The sequence below is a fragment of the Fukomys damarensis genome, unplaced genomic scaffold (genome assembly GCF_012274545.1).
Source record: "Fukomys damarensis isolate Sample0158 unplaced genomic scaffold, DMR_v1.0_HiC HiC_scaffold_16, whole genome shotgun sequence".
Classification (NCBI taxonomy): Eukaryota; Metazoa; Chordata; class Mammalia; order Rodentia; family Bathyergidae; genus Fukomys; species Fukomys damarensis.
This window is the reverse complement of record NW_022900928.1, coordinates 23,596,166-23,613,473: the sequence shown is the minus strand read 5'-3', so window position 1 is coordinate 23,613,473 and position 17,308 is coordinate 23,596,166. Positions and strand designations below refer to the sequence as shown.

General features: G+C 42.2%; 1 protein-coding gene across 1 annotated transcript in view; it reads left to right on the top strand.

The window, feature by feature from the left end:
* Positions 1-17,308, top strand: part of LOC104870026 — a 45,129-nt gene that overhangs the window by 5,544 nt on the left and 22,277 nt on the right. The window contains exons 5-8 of the mRNA XM_033763923.1: positions 952-1,052; positions 1,333-1,359; positions 1,572-2,129; positions 14,098-14,129. Of these exons, the coding sequence (XP_033619814.1) occupies positions 952-1,052; positions 1,333-1,359; positions 1,572-2,129; positions 14,098-14,129 (718 nt within the window). The remainder of the gene's footprint in view (positions 1-951; positions 1,053-1,332; positions 1,360-1,571; positions 2,130-14,097; positions 14,130-17,308) is intronic.

Genomic DNA, 17,308 nt, shown 5'->3' with positions numbered 1-17,308 from the left:
GTTATAGCTGCCCCAATATACACGGGGATGTTCTTTGCATTTTATTTGAAGGAAGTTCCCACCTGCTTTCTTTCTCAAGGTCTGAGAATTTTTTCTTGGGAAAATCTGCCTTAAATGTTCATTTCTCTACCAATGTTGAAATAGCCCAGGAATTGCTGCCTGTTCCCTCAGACTTCCATTATCTCAATTCCAGTAAAAACAGACCTGAAACGTGAGAAAAATGGCTTTAGCCCTAGAACGGATTTTAATTCTTACCTGTCACAAGGTCTAGACTTTTACCTAACAAGGTGACAGTAAAAGCTGTCCACACACCAGGCACCCTCAGGCTCTTCACAGAAGTACGAACTATGGAGTCCGTCACTTCCAGTTTGTGTAAGAGCACATCTCCTTTCTCCGGCCGGAGTCGCATCCCTAGAAACGCTGAATCCTGAGATGCAGTTCTCTGTGCCTTCCTTCTGGCCTCCTCGAAGCTGGAGCCCAATCCCATAGACTTCTGACGGAGTATTTAATACCAGACATCCAGGAGCAGCTTCACGCTATTCTTCCTGTTAGCCCGGACGTTTGCAGCCTTTCCTGGTGCACCCTCTGAGGTGGCACCGACATTTTAAATATTTGCATCTTTAGAAATAGCAGAGGGTTTGCTGGGCTTTCTTCTAATCAGTTTCCTACTATGTAGGACATAAAATAAGGGAAATTGTTGTATTTTATAAAAACTACCAGCAGAAAAACAAAGAAAATGAGAGTCTAAGAGGTGAAATGTTACTTAGGCTTAAGCTAGCTTCTACTCCAGGTCTTCATGTCCAGTGCCACGGATTTCTGCAGAACAGTGCTCACTTCGGGGAAGAGTGTCAAGGTTCACAGTGGGCTGGGGAAGTGAAGGAGACAGGTGAGATGGGTGTTGGAGGAAGCCAGGGTCAGCATTGTGGGGTTCATAGGGCCTGTCTTCTTCAGGAGTGAGTTCTGGACCCTGAGGAAGCCCCAAGAGCTCCCCACCAAGCTGAAAAGTGCATTTCGAGCCCCAGATCTGAAAAAGATATTGCAAGTGTTTCAAGGTGAGGAGATTCAGGAAGTTTGGATGTGGCATTACTTACTGTACTGGTAAGAAATAAATCCAATAGTATAGCTGGTGGTTAGGAATAGAGGTGGTGAGGGAGGCCACAGAGGGAGGGATATAGTGTGCTAAGGAAGTTGCAGTATGTATTTAAGGGGAAGTAAAATTACCAGGTCACATTGTCCCAGAATTCCTCATCATTTTCTTCAGTCCGGTAAGGAGAAAGCTACCACACCCAAAACACTGGCTGTAGTCAACATTTTTTACTTTTATTGTTACAGCGCTCACAGATGTCCAAAGCTACTGGGGTGAGTAGAAACCATGGCCTCTTTGAGCTGATAAGCCTGATTGTTTTCTCATGCTCTTCTCCAAAGAAGCCCACATATTCTCTCAGGTTTGGGGTGTCTCTGCCTCCACTGCCCTCTCTCTAGTTCTTTTCCCCCCGACTACTTCTATATCCCCTCATCTCAGTGTGACAGATCCCATGTGTCATTTTCTACTGATGTGCCTTTTCCTACAGTGGATGTGACCATGGATCCGCACTCTGCAAATTTAAATCTTGTGCTGTCCAAAAACCGGAGACAGGTGAGATTTGTGGGTGCTAAGCTGTCTGGGCCGTCCTCTCTGGAAGAATATTATGACTGTAGCATCCTGGGCTCGCAGCACTTCTCCTCAGGAAGATACTACTGGGAGGTGGATGTGACTAAGAAGACTGCCTGGATCCTGGGGGTGTGCAGCAGTTCCTCTGGACCCCCACTTTCTTTCAGCCAGCATCCTAGCAGTCAGAACACTTACTCCAGATACCAGCCGCAGACCGGATACTGGGTCATTGGGTTACAGCACAAACGTGAATATAGAGCCTACGAGGACTCTTCAACCTCCCTGCTCCTCTCCATGACTGTGCTGCCTCGCCGCATTGGGGTTTACTTAGACTACGAGGCTGGCACCGTCTCCTTTTATAATGTCACCAACCATGGCTTGCCCATCTACACTTTCTCTAAGTATTACTTTCCTACAGCCCTTTGTCCGTATTTCAATCCTTGCGACTGTGTAGTCCCGATGACCCTGAGGCGCCCAGGCCCTTGAGCCGTCTGTTGCCCACACCACAGCTGCGTGATGCCCGCTACCCTGAGGCTCCTTTGAGAGCCTCCTCTCTGATACCTGTTCTCTGTGTTCTTACCCCTTTCCCTCACAACATTTACCCATTGGTGGGAGGGATGCACCCAGTTGTGATAGTGAGCACCCCTGGCAGTGAAGGTGGTGTGGGGGAGCTTTGGACATTTCAACCTTAAGCATGGTGTTCACTGGTGCATGGGGTCAAAGGTAAGAAGTTCTCTTCTGTTAATTTGCTGTGAGTTTTGTACTGAATGAAAAATTGAATTCAAAATCCATTCTGTAGTTTTTGAGAGAGAATCATTTGTCATTTTTATTGTTACAGGTACATTGATTTGTTTTAATTGTTAAATTGCCACAATTTACAGATATAAATTTGTTATATAGATTTATTTTTGCTGATACTTTGTTTAGGCTTTTTGGTCATTTGTGTTTATAAAAGAAATTGCCCCAGTGCCAGGGAATTCAGCTCAGTGGTTCCGCCACCTGCCTTGGAAGCGCAAGGTCCCGAGTTTGATCCCCAGTACCAAAAAAAAAAAAAAAAAAAAAAAAAAAGAAAGAAAGAAAGAAAGAAGTTGCACCATAATTTTTTATATCTTTGCCAGGTTTTATAAAATTCAACAATGAACAAAGAAATTATTGCGTAAGTATATATAAGATTGACTACTAACAACGAATCATAATTTTGAAGGCTTTAAATTCAAATGGAAGAAATTTCATTTCATTTTTCACTATAACTTCTGGCCTACCCTTCAGCCTGTATTTTAAAAGTTTAAGGATATGATTCGACATGGAGGTGCACGCCTGCAATCCCCAGCCTTCCAAGAGGCTGAGGCAGGAGAATTACGAGTTCAGGACCAACCTGGACTACCCAGTGAGTTCAAGGATGGCCTGGACTATAGTGAGACCCTGACCAAAAAGAGAGGGGCAGGGAGGAAGGAAGCAAAGAAACTTAAGGGTGGCAGTAAAAAACATGTACTTGTCAAATGAATTTAAAAATTTTAAAATGGAGCACAAGAGGAAAATGATCAATCTAATGCAGGTTTTTCTCTTGCAGTGAGAGGAAAATGCAAAGCAGAAATAAAATCTAACACGTTTTTCAGAAGAGGATGGTTTATTCTAGCTTTCCTACACCCTTTTTTCTTTATGCCCAAACACAGACACCTGGTAAATGAGCTGTATGACTTTGGTAGGAAGGGGCTCTGTGTTTTCTGAGCCAACTATAAAAGAGATGAGGTAGACGTGAAGGGAGACAGCTGGTTTTTTGATTCAGCCAAGAGCCTGTGGTGGCTGTTGAACACTACAAATGTGACTAGTTTCAGTTGAGATGTGAAGTAAATATAAAATGTACACTGAATTTTGATAAATGTGAAATATCTCATTGACAACTTTTACATTGTATATTGCGATGTTTTGAATATATTAAATTAAACTTACTAATTTCACCTGTTTTATTTTACTTTTTAATGTGGATACCTGAAAATTTGAAATTACATACTTGGCTCACATTATATTTGACAGCTGTGGTCCTGAGCCTGTGATGAAATTTCCATCTCTTAGGAAAGCCCTAAAGGACCCGAGTTCGATCCCCGGTACCAAAAAAAAAAGCCCTAAAATAGCAGCTGGTCTGCATTGGCTTTTTTACTCCTCAGTCTCCTGATGTATAGGAAATGATTTTGGGGTGGTGGACTAAGTGAAGACACAAGAGGAGTATACTTTATAGATGACGCGCTGTTGTAGTCAGATCCTTCTCAAGCCCTCTCCTGCCTGCTGGCCACCTTGCGTGGTCCCTCCTCTTCACCTAACCACAGCCCTGCCTTAATCTACGGAGCTGCTTGGAGAGGTCCTGTGAAGTGCCCCTTTCCCTCAGTGTCAGATGAATCTTCTGAAAAATGTGATGACTTAAAATTGTATCCTAAAATCATGAAGCCAGAGCCTGTGCCCAACCTGCTACATCTCAGAATTGCTCAGAGATTCTAAACTTGCAAGTGGGGAAAGATAAGCCACTGCCCCATTACCACTGAGAATTGGCTGCTGTTTCTTATGTGATTCTTTTCCGAGATAGTCGTGTAGTTAGTCAGAAAGCTTTTTGTATTGAGAGATCATTCTTAACTGTACCAGTATTCGAAATTCAGTAATCAGAAGTGTTCTCGTCAGGAAAGGATTACTGTGACCGAAGCCTGGTGTTCAGCCCCCCATTTTTCAGAAGTGAACAGTACATGTTTAGGTGTCAGAAGTGAATTGGTGTGGGGAGAGCAGGCGCCTGTGGGATTTATGGTTATGTTGGACATTGTGGGAATTACGGTCTGACTCCTGGAAGCCAATCTTGCATCACCTCCGGAAGAATCATGGGCCTTTTTGAATTAAAAAAAAAACAGTGGGGGGGGAGCAAGGGTTTAGCTCAGTGATTCCGTTGCCTGCCTCTCAAGCGCAAGGACCCAAGTTAGATCTCAGGTACCAAAAAAAACAAAAATAGCAGCTGATGTTCAGAAGGAACATCAAGACCCATGTTCATTTTCATGAAGAGGGGCTGGGATTTAGCTTGGTGGTGCTCTGCCTGCCTGGCAAGCACAGTGGCTTGAGTTCGATCTCCAATACCAGAAAAACGGGGCGAAAAGGCAATGGCATTTTCACAAGGAACTCTGCCCCCCCACACCCACATCAAGACGTTTTTCTAAAAGGTAATGGCAGAGAGAAGACTTTAACATATCCAGAAGTGCAGACTCTGAAGATGAGGACGAGATCATGGCCAGGCAATCTTGATTCTCAAGAGGCTGTCCCCAGCCTTTAGCCCTAGGTCGGGCACTTGAAGCCTCTTCATGATTTGTGGAAATACTGATTCATCCTCCCGCCTCAGCCTTGTTATCTGTGGTTAGGAAGAAATGCAGGTTATAGTGAAAGCCTACAATTGATTTGTTCTGGGGGAGAATCAATGGGAAGATCAAATCTCTGGAAGCCCAGCAGCCAGATGTATACTCATCTTCCTGACCTATGTGTCAACTGGAAGAAACAGGAAAGGAGATAGCAGAGGCAAACAGGTGCGCATAGATTCAGAAAAGAAAGATCTGAGTAGTATTCACTTCCCACTTATTTTCCCACCCAGTGAATTCCAGACAAAAGGAGTTGGGCCAGGTCTTCTGTACTGTAGAATAAAACTGAAGTTCACAGGACGGGGGATTTAGCTCAGTGGTTCCGCCGCCTGTCTTGCAAGTGCAAGGTCCCGAATTTGATCCCCTACCAAAAACGAACAAAAAAATTGAAGTTCACTGGGAAAAATCCAAAGAACTATATCCAGGCATCCTGGGAATGACCTTAGATAATCATGCAAGCCAAAGTATTCACTGGAATCCTGAGACCTGAGGAAGTTTTGCTCATGCTGAAACTTCAGGTCAATTACTAGTCTAAATTGGCAATCTAGAGATCTTTTCCTGTGGGGTCTTGGGCTTGACTTTTGGCCTCTCACCTTGACTTTTTGGTATGGTAAGAGTGTTGTAAGCTGTTATAAAAATAAAATTTAAAAAATATATGTTTCTAATATATGTATATTTATAATGGAGATTAAGAGATGAAGTTTTATATATACAAATTCTAGTGCAGACATTGCGCCTTGTTAAAAGGACCTACATGCCGGGCATGGTGGTGCATGCCTGTAATCCCAGCACTCAGGAGGCTGAGGCAGGAGGATCGCTGTGAGTTCAAGACTAACCTGGGCTACACAGTGAGTTCCAGGGCAGTCTGAACGACACAGTGAGACCCTGTCTCAAAAAAACCAAAAAAAAAAAAAAAAAAAAAATTAAAATACTTGTATACATGGATCAAATCCTGCAGTTTTTCTTGTTCATGACTTAACAATGGTGAGTGGCTCTGTTCCCTGTGGGATTTATTTTATACCGTGGCTCTGTCATTCCTGGGACTTTATTATTAGCATCAATGCAGCAAAAGTGTAAAGAAAACTAAGGAGGCAACTTTTTAAATTCTTAGCTCATACATAGGACTCAATGTCTGCTCATTTTCTGTTGCTGAGAATAAGAATGTGGCCATTCCTAAAAGAAAGGAAGATTTTTAAAACGTTTAGCTATATAAAATCAAATTTCTTAAAAAAAATTCTGGTTGAGCTACAGTGTCCTGTTAATACTAAAAGGAGAACAATAAACAGCCTCATTAAGGAGCATTCAGAATCCCAGCTTCTCTCCTGGAGCTGTTTATTCCATTTTATCCTACAGGATAGTTCTTAAGAAGAGAGTCGTCACCACAGTTCTATTCCTAAGTGAATCCATAGTAACTGATTCTAACTCAGAGGGAAAGATTTGTGTGTGTGTGTGTGTGTGTGTGTAAGCGTAGCCTTCTTACCACCTTTCTCATTAAGGAGCATTCAGAATCCCAGCTTCTCTCCTGGAGCTGTTTATTCCATTTTATCCTACAGGATAGTTCTTAAGAAGAGAGTCGTCACCACAGTTCTATTCCTAAGTGAATCCATAGTAACTGATTCTAACTCAGAGGGAAAGATTTGTGTGTGTGTGTGTGTGTGTGTGTAAGCGTAGCCTTCTTACCACCTTTTTTACTCAGAAGTGTGCTCCTGCCCTTTGGTAATCCCTCCTTTTCCCGCCCCTCTCCACTGCTGTCCTCAGCAAACACTGCTCTGGTTTGTCACGATATCTTGCATTTCCTAGAATTTTATATAAATCAAATCATACATTATTGTCTGGTTTCCTCTATTCACCAAATCATTGCTTCTTTTAAGAGCCAATTCTATTGTTCAGTAGTTTCCCACCCTGTGTATATATAATGATTCACTTGTTTGGTAGATGCAGATTATGTCACCCCTTTTTGCTACCACAAGTATAATTTACGAACATTTGTTGTAAGTCTTTCAATAACTATGCTTTCATTTCTTGGGTCAACGGCTAATATTGAAATTAGGCTGAATAGTATGTATATGATTCATTTTTTTTAAAAGCTTCCAAGCTGTTTTCTAAAGTAATTTTTCCTCTTTAGATCTGTCCAGCACAGAAGACTTCGGTTACTTAATCAGGTGTAGTACTGAATTCCTATAATCCCTGCACTACCGGAGGCCAAGGCAGGAGGATCCCAGTCTGTGCAAATTAGCAAGTTAGGAAGGTTCTGTCTCAAAATTAAAGAAAAAAAAGAGGGGGCTAGAAAAGTAGCCCAGTGCAAAGGCTAGGAGTTCAATCCTCATGGTTACCAAAATACAACAAAAAATTGTTACCTGTGTTGTCTTGATTAAGAATTACAAATATTTTAAAAATTCTAAAGCAGAAGGCTCTCTCATCCTAGTGACTTCCCTTTTTACCTTGCTGACATACTAAACACTGATTTGAGGTGTAGCTTAGTGGTAGAGTACATGCTCATGATGCACAAGCTGTTGAATTTAATTCCCAGCACCCAAGCAAATAAAAAAATTAACATTATTTTCCCAAGTATGGTTTTTGTTTGGGTCTTCTAAATTTATTCTGCTGGCTTTTCTGTGAGCATTCTAAATACCTGATTTGGTGCTAGCGTAATTTTTGAAAATTTTTCAAACATTTCTTCTGCTCTTACTCCACTAAAATGTTCCTTCTCTTTTTAGTATTATACTTGTATATTATACTTTTGGACTCTGTACCAGATAAAGCTTTTTAATTTTTTTCATTTTCTATTTCGGTGTAGAAATTTCTACTGAAATCTCTTCAGCTTCACACATGCTTAATTATGTCCAGTCTCTTGCTAGAATTTGGCCCATAGAGGCAATCCATATTTTCTCATATTAGGACTGGAACCACTACTGACAAACCCAAAAGTATTTTTCAGGCAGGGCATTGTGGTTCGTGTGCATAGTCCCAGCCTGGGAAGGCTGAGCAACAGGATCTCAAGTTCCAGGGCAGCTTAGACTACATAAAATGACCCTCTTCCCAAAAAGTTTTTGTTTTCTTTTACAGTGATTTTGATTTCTAGCACTTTCCTTTCTTAGCATTTCCCTGTTTACATAATTTGTTTTTTTCATGGTGTCTGTTTTACATTATAGTATTGACTTATTAACCATACTTATTTTAGATTTCTTCTCTGATCATTCTAAAACCTATGTCAGATCTGAGTCCAATGTTGATGTTTACTTTGTCTCTTTAGAATGTGTTTTTGCCTTTTCACACGATTTCCTTTTGTTGCTTTGTTGTAAGCCTGACATAGTATATCAAGTAACAGAAATTTAAAGGACTTTACCATGCTGTTTCATGTTCATTTGAGTACATGGAGCTGTGTTTAATATTTGCTGGAGCTGTAGGGGTCTTAGAGACTTTTTTTGTTTGGTTTTTGTTGTTTGTTGTTTGTTGTTTTTTTGTTTTGTTTTTGTTTTTTTGAGGCAGGGTCTCACTATGTAGTTGAGACTGACCTGGAACTCACTATGTAGCCCAGGCTGGTCTCAAACTCACAGCAATCCTCCTTCCTCAGCCTCCTAAGTGCTGGGATTACAGGTTAATGCCGCCACGCCCAACCAGAGACTTTGAAATTCCACATCTTAGTTCTTCTGTTGTTTGTTCAGTGGTGCTGTTAGTGGTTTTTGAATGTTGGAGTCCCTTTGTAGATGTGACTTTTTTTTTTGTCTGAACAAAGTATTGATCAAAACAAGCATAAATGGTGGTAGAAATTTTATATGTATTAAAATTTATTAAAAGTAGGAAAAAATAGGCTCTTCAGAACCAGTTTGTACCAAGTAAAGGTAGGGGAAACTTTTTAAAAATATGCCCTACAAGGTAAAGAGACTCCATAGCAAGCACTTCGTGGAAGCTATCCCTTTTTAATATTTTTTACACTGGCCTTGTGTCCAGGTCATCTTATCAAAAATCTGCTCCGGTTGTCCAGACACCCACAATCCGATGCGCATTTGGCCTGGGATTTTGTAATCAGCAGGTCTCGCCTAATTTTCCAGCCAATCTTGGCCACCTGCCTTTCTGCCTCAGTGCTGGGATCAGGCACAGGGCTTCACGCTGCTAGCCCATCCATCTACCACTGAGCTACACCGCCAGCCAGCCTTCTTTGCCTTTGTGTTTTCCTAGAAACTTCCTTAAATGAGATTTGTTTCTTGTGAATGTTTCAGCTGTCGCTGCTGCGGTTACGCCAGAGGGCAGTGTTCTGCACATTAGCGGTTAAATCGTTCAGAGGGCCTGCTTCCAGGTTAGGGTTTCCACCAGTGTTTCCTCACCTGCATTCCCTTAGGGGAGACACAAATGCAAAGCACATTGAATTTGGGTAAATGCCCTCTCTAGTTGATGTAAGGCTCTGGTAGTCCTACAGTGGAGCGTAGGTCTCTTATGGAGGATACTCTGGATATATTTCAAAATGATTCTATCACCTCTCAGCCAGACCCAAGAGATGGTCTTTCTCTTGGCTCTTCATTATGGGAAAATGACGTGTTTTCTTGGAGATAAATCCCAAGAAAAGGACAGGATAATGGATGAATCTCCCAGGAGTTTCTCATTGATCAAGCTAATCCACACTCAGCCCCCAGCAATTTGTCAAAATTATCATTTAAATGTCCCTATTGTCGCTGGAAAACAATCCTGACACCATGAGGAACAAGCCCTCAATAACCTCTTCTTCCTTTTGTGCCTGTGATAAATGTCAAGACTCAGAAGCCCCATTGCAGAAGTAAAAGTAGAATTTATTGTAAAGTAGGTGTAGAGAGAAAGGCATTTTCTCTCTAGTGGAAGTCTGAATATCTTTGTATGCACAGAAGAGTTACTCCTGTAGTTCAGGAAACTAGGGTAATTATCGTCCTTATCAAAATTATTTTTATGTTACTTTGGAATTGTAAAAATCATATAAGAAGCTAACCAACAGGGCCAGGGATTTAGTTCAGTGGTTCCGCCACCTGTCTTGCAAGCACAAGGTCCTAAGTTTGATCACTGGTACCAAAAAAAGAGAAAGAAACCAACCAACTAACTTTACAAGAGCTAAATTCTTCATTTAAAGCAGGTCCCAGTCCCAGGGAAGGGTTTTAAAGCATGTTTTCTTTCCTGCTCTCATTGGGCCATGGACTATGGCAACCAGAAATGCTGTATGCTTTGTTTTAGAAATAGAGGCCCTGTGTCTTCAATTCTGAGACCTAATTGTTGTACCAACCCAGCAAGTACACCAAATACTGGGACACAGATAAAACCGAAAGATGTTTATTTCACATGTGGGGACTCCACTCTCCAAGAGAAGTGAAGCCCCATTACAGGATTGTGCATAGGTTTTATAGGGTTTTTCTAAACAAAAAGTTAAGACGTAGGTCAGGGCTGTCTGACAGCTGCAAAAGGGGAGAGGCTTCAGATACCTTTACTCATATCTTACACTTGTCTTATAGGGATAGTGTTTTATGGTCCCCTTTAACATCCCGCCTGTTCTGGGCAGGCTTGTTAATCAAGCTTGCAATTAGCGCTACGTTTTTTGCAGCATAAGCAGTTTTCCCTGTTGTTTGATAAGGGGAGGGGAACTCAATGGTCTCTGGGGTCATTAGTCGGCCAACATGGAGTCACTTTAGCTCACTCAGGTCTCACACTAGTACATGGTTATAAATGTGTTATACATTGAGGTCTTTGTTTCTTAACTATAACTGGCCCAGCATGCTATTTTGGATCACTCAGGTCTGCTAATGTCTCACAACCTGCCTAACACAACCATTAGACTTCTATAGATACAGACTGTTTCTCTCTATATTTATTTTCTCTATATTATGTGTCTCCAGATATCAGAGTGGCAATTTGTCCTGTGACCTTAATTCTCTGATAAATCTAAGAAAAGCTGATTTAGAGTTGGTTCAGCTTTATTTATTTGTTTGTTTGTTTGTTTGTTTATTGGAAAGGGTAAGTGTAATGACTTGCAAGCTCTTTATATGTTGGAAGTGCCTGATGTTCTTTTCTACATCTGGAGTAACTCTTTCATTGACAGGCTCTTTCTCTGCCTAGCTCTATCTCCATTTTTTAGGTTGTTGGTTCACATTAGACTCACAGTGACCGGCACAGAGTAAAGTGTTGTCCTGGACTCAGGAGCAGTGCTGTTGGTCCGTGTTTTCTTTCCCCAGTCACATCCCCACACCCAGCCCTCAGTGAGGGAAAGGCAAAGGCAGCACTCAGGGAGGAGAGCCCGTCTGTCCTGAGGTAAGCCAGCTGGACAAACGCTGCTGCGTTTGTTCATGCTGTATCTCTTTTGGTATTTTATAGCACTCTGTTTTATTTATTTTATTTTTTATTTTTATTTTTGGGGAGGTACAGGAGATCGAAATCGGGACCTTGCATAGCTATCCCTACTTCAACCACACAACACTTCCCACTCTGTACCAGTTCTGGGGACTTTTTAGCCCTGGTTTCTTGGTGATCTTCAGGTGGGGGGTGGTGAAGAGAAGTGATTCTGAGTCAGGGGAGAATTCGTTTAGATGTCCTTTTAATCTCAGCATTCTTTTCACCCTGTTGTTACCATGTCTGAGGCCAAGTCGCTAGGAATATCTGCATTTGAATTATTGACAAGTTGCTCCCCGGGATATTTATATTTTTCATTCTCAGAATCCCCTGTATCTTAGTCCAAGATGAAAAACTGGTCACAGGAAAAAAAACAAAAACAACAACAACAAAAACACACAGCTTATAATTACAAACACAAAACCTGCACATGAGAGGCCATCATCTTTTAAATATACTACAGCCCTGTGCTGGTACCTGCTGTAAATTGAGAACTTTTGTAAATTTCATTGGTAAGTTCTTACATGGTTAAGGCCTCGGAGGGAACACTGGCCTTCTGAAAAGGACATTTTGGAATTCCAAAGTAACATCTAATAAAATTAGTCCTCAAACATTCTAATTCCCACAGTTCCCTGAACTCGGGTAACTCCTATGTGCATACAATGATATTTTAACTTCTGCATGAAGTAGATGTCTTCATAGTATTATAGACAGCTGAGTTAGGTAGAAATGTTACAGGCAGTCATGTAGAGCTAGGTCCTAAGAGAGTCAGGACAGAGGTGAAACACATCGCAACTATAGCAGGAGACACATCTGTTGGGAGACCGGGCCTCAAGAGAAAGGCAAGACTACCAGAACTGTATGCTTCCTCAAAGGACAAAAATTGGGTCTAACGAAGTCTAGATAGACAGAAGTCTTTGTTCTTTCCATCCACACTTTGTTATGTGACTTAGTTTCCAATTGGACCACTATTACCTGAATTACTATGCTTGTAAACTTACTGGTTGATGACAGCTGTGGCCCAGGTTGTACCCATGTGGATTCTGTTACATAAAACTCCCCTGTAGAATGAGGTCCCAGCTGCTCATTTGGGTCCCCTCCTGCCTCTCGGGAGCTATCCTATCAATAAATACCTTCCTACCCTTAACTTCCATTATTCCTGCATTCTTCCATTTTTAGAGAACATGAGCTTGGTATATCAGACATTTCATAGGTTGGGTGTTATAATATTTCATATTTAATCTCTGGTTTCATTTCCTGTATCAACATTGCTGGCCTTTTACCTCAAAGGCTTAACTCTGCATGTACCTCACAATAAATTCTACCTATACTTCTGCATGGCTGTCTATGTCTTGACTGAATTCTTTTATCAAGGCCACAAGGGACTGAGGAGGTTTGTGAGGGCTGGTTGATCCTAGCATCAGGACTAGGCTTCCTAGTGACCCTAGGGTGGTTGGTAGGTAGTGACCAGTTTGTTGATGTGGGAGATCTGAAATCTGCATCAGAATAGTTATACCATCTGTACTCATTTTTATGAGATTTCAGGGATCTCCCGTTTGTCTGCAGATGATGGGTAACCCCCTGACTTTGACTCCAGGAAACCCAGATCTTTTATCTTCTTTTTATTTTCAGCAGTCTCAGCCCTTCCAGCTCTTCAAGACCTCTCCTAAGATTACCATCCTCCCAGTTCAGGGGCTCACCTATTCTCTTCACAGTGAGAAGAGGTAGCTATGTTAGATAGGTAGCACGTTAGATAGAAATTAACACACAGTCAAATGGGTGGGGCCCTCAAGGAAGACATCTAGATTGTGGCTAGAGGCATAAGATGGAAATGCAATGCCCATGCCTGCAGGCATAAGATGGAAATGCAGTGTCCAGGCCTGCAGGCCTCCCTAGAGATGAACAGCAATTTGAGATTATACTGTAATTAGCACCCACTGGTCCAAGGGGCCCAGATAGGCATCAGTCACCCAGGTGGGTGAACAGAATAGCCAGACTCCACTCCTCTCCCTTCTGAAAAATATTTTAGTTCTTTCTGTTACCCTTGCCATGTGACTTGCCCCCTATTGGATCAATATTAGCTAAGCAGCTATATTTGTAATGCTGCAGGCTGATTGTAGTCTGACCCACGTTGTGCCCACGTTGTGACTTTGCAGTATAAATTAATCACTCCAGACAGAAGTCCTCGGTGGCCATCCATTTGGAATCCTTGCTGGAAATCCAGCAGCTCTTCTTCCCTTTATTTCCACCACCCCTCTCCTAACTTCTTCCTTCCATCTGAGACTTCATTCCTTGATGTTGTGGGACCACAAACTCAGCACATTTGACATCTAAAAAGTCAGGAGTTAAATTTCTCCTATATCAAGGAGAATTGTCTTTTACCTTCACCTTGCTTTGTCCTTGATACCATAGACTTATGGTCCTAGATCCTAAGTGCTTTTTGTTATTTTTGAGGATCTTGGAGACTTAATATCAAAACTTATACTATCTTCAATTTTTTTTTTTTTCCTAGAGATCAAACTCGGGTCCTTGTGCTTGCAAGGCAGGTGGCACCAGGGATCTAAATCCCTGGCCCCTATCTTCAATTTTTGAAGGGAAAAATACCAAATAGATAAGTAAGCTTCATGTTTTTCTCTTTCACATATGCTATCTCACCGAGTGGTCATCCTTAGAAACTCATATAATTTTGGGATATGGATTTTGACTGTGTCTGTGTTGCAGGGAAGCTGCAGTTAGCAGATGATGCTTTACAGGTGCCATCCACGGCTCTCAGATGTCCTCAGAGGCCATCTGTTTCCCACTCTGATGGGCTGGAGCTACATTCCAAGAGCTGGGCAGGGTTATCTCCACCCTGCCCTGAGCCACCCCCACCCCCATCCTCTCAAACCACAAGTGGCCAGCGTCACAGATGGAAACAACTGCACAGTTTCAGGTTTGGAGAAGTTACCCCAGCCTTTCTGTCTCAAATTGGTGTGTCCCATCATGCAGATTATACGGGAAGAGTTAGTTATTTGTTTATATTTGACAAGGTCTCATTATGTAGCTTAACATACATAGGCTAGCTAACAGCACTCTGTATACCCAACAACAGATGCATGGATTAAAAAATACAGTATATATAATACAGAAAAATATAACTCAGATATCAAATATGCAGTGTTTGTGGTATCACAACATTGAGACATGAAGTCTTGACCAAAGAAAGAAGTTAGAAGAGTACTTTAAAACACTGACCTCAAATGTAGATAAAATTTTCACCAGAAAACAAAATAATTTTTCTTTGAAGGAAATTTAATGGACATTTATTTTCTTTTGGGGGCGGGTAGCAGGGATCGAACTCAGGTCCTTGCACTTGCGAGGCAGGTGGTGGAACCACTGAGCTAAATCCCTGGCCCTGGACATTTATTTTCTCACTGCAACTCCCAAACCCACTAGTTATTAACATATCCCTTCTCAATATAACAGTAAGAAACCCAATAGGCGTCCTCATGAAAACAATTCCTGCTGTCTTCTTACGACTTTGATGATGTTGGATCACCCCACAGCAAGGCACCAAGGCAGGGCGGGGAGTGGGGCAGTGAGGACGGTGTAGCTGTAAATGCAGTTCAGGAAAGGACTTGCATTCAGTTTCCTTCACTTCACTCCACTCAGTCACACCGAGGGCCCTATCTCAGCCTTGCCGCTTCTCTGCCGGACCCCTTTGGAGGGTTCTAGGCTCACGCAGGAAGAAGTCAGGGGTGAGAAGAAAGGAAACCACAGGCACAAAGAGGCAAAGTCTCACAGAAAGTGCCTTCCAGGGCTTTAAGAGAATGTGTGTCAGGGTGATAGGGAGGAAAACCAGCACTGTGGAGAAAAGGGCCTGCAGCCACCGTGAATGGGAGAGAACACAGAGCAGGAGGTGGGAACAGGAAGTTGTGGAGCTGCACTTCCTGAGCTCATTTCCCAATTCATCCTGACTAGCTGAATGAGCTCGGGTTGTTCACTACATCTGTATGCCTCTGTGTTTTATTTTTTGGTACCAGGAGTCGAACTTGGGACCTTGCACTTGCGAGGCAGGAAACACAACCACTGAGCTAAATCCCTCGCCCACTCTGTTTTCATTTGTAATAATTTGTGGATAGTAAATTTATGAGGTGATTGTGAGGATTAAATGAGTTAATCCATACAAAGTGCTCAGAAAAGATAACTTCTCGTTATTTTATTATTACCGTTTTACTGCTCACTCATCTTCAAGCCAGTCTCTTGCCTTTTCTCTTGAACATGGGCAATGCTAGAGGATTGATCTTCAAGTGATCATACTGGGAAGGGGTTTAAACTCCAGAAGGTGGGGCCTAATCGGAGGTCCTTATGTCACTGGAGGGGTGCCCAGTTTTGTACCATTTTTTGTAGCCTAAAAGCAAAGGGTCCACAGGCTGAAAACTCAAATTAGGAGCCAAAATAAACCTCTTCTTTTCATAAATTATTTCAGGCATTTTGTTATAGTAAAGGAAAGCTAAGAAGTCAAGGAATTACAATATTTAAAAATATTGTATTAATATATTATTTAAAAACATGAATATATTTCAGTCCAAAATCTTGCACATGATGAAAATATTTCTGTCCACCTCCCCTCAAATGAAGACATTTTTCAGAGAAACTAAAACTCTAGCAGTGAGAGCACAGAGGATGAGAGAGGAGGTGGAAGTGATCTGAATGTAGGCCGCAGATGAGGGGATTGAGTGATACCTGTTTTCAGTGGTATAAAGAGTAGTAAACTGCTTCCTAAACAGGAAGAGCCTCAGCTCTAAGAAGATCTCTGAGGTCATAGATGGCAGCTTGTAAAGCAGCATCAGTTTATGTAGCTATCTTAGAACACATACAGGTGTACTTGTCAGCTTTCCCATTGCTGGACACAAATTAAAGAAGGAAGGTTTGATGTAGCTCGTGGGTGCAAGAGATTCAGTACAAGGTTGGCAGGCTCCGAGGCAGGCACAACAGAGAGGAAGCGACACTGCTTAGTTGATGGGAACTGGGAAGTGAAGCAGGGAACAGTGCCCGAGAGGAAGACGGGAGGAACCAGGTATGGACTCAGGGTCACACTCCCGTAACCCAGTCAGACAACCAGACATAGCCAGGAGCACGCTTTACCAACCAGCTAATTGGTCTTTCTTTTTTCTTTCTCTTTTTGGTACGGGGATCTTGCAAAGCAGGCAGTGGAACCACTGAGCTAAATCCCCTGCCCTAATTGGTATTTCTTAACGCAATGAAATTGACCTATGAGGATTTCAGGATTAACTGTCACAATCCACTTCCTGCCAACTTCACTCCCAAACTCATCTCCTTAAACCGTACTCAATCTCCAGATAAAGACAATAGCAAGGTGCTAATTCTACCTTCCCAAAACAGCCACCCTGTCTACAACTGGAAATGCAATAATCATTTCTCCAGAATTTCATCAAGGACAGCAGTAAGTCTGTCTGAAAAACCTCACTGTCTGAACTAAGTGTGATGATAGTGTACACTTGAAATCAAAGGGGCTTGGAGACTGAGGCAGGAGGACCCCAAGTTTAAGCCCAGCCTGTCCAACTTGGCAAGAACCTATTGCACGCCTGTAATCCCAGCACTCAGGAGGCTGAGGCAGGAGGATCGCTGTGAGTTTCAGACCAGCCTGGGCTACATAGTGAGTTCGAGATCAGTCTCAACTACATAGTGAAACCCTGTCTAAAAAAACAAAAGCAAAATACAACAACAACAAAAAGAACAGGAAGGAATTTCCCTGGGAAGAAACAGATGAAATATGTTTTAACTCCCATCGAAAAGGACCTCTCGAGCGCTAAGTGTGACTCATCACAACCTTCATCCCTGACGGGCTGATAGGACACATTCTGCAAACCACATGAAGTAGAACTGGCGAACGCCGTGACGAGTAAAGACACTCAGGAACGCTAACGGA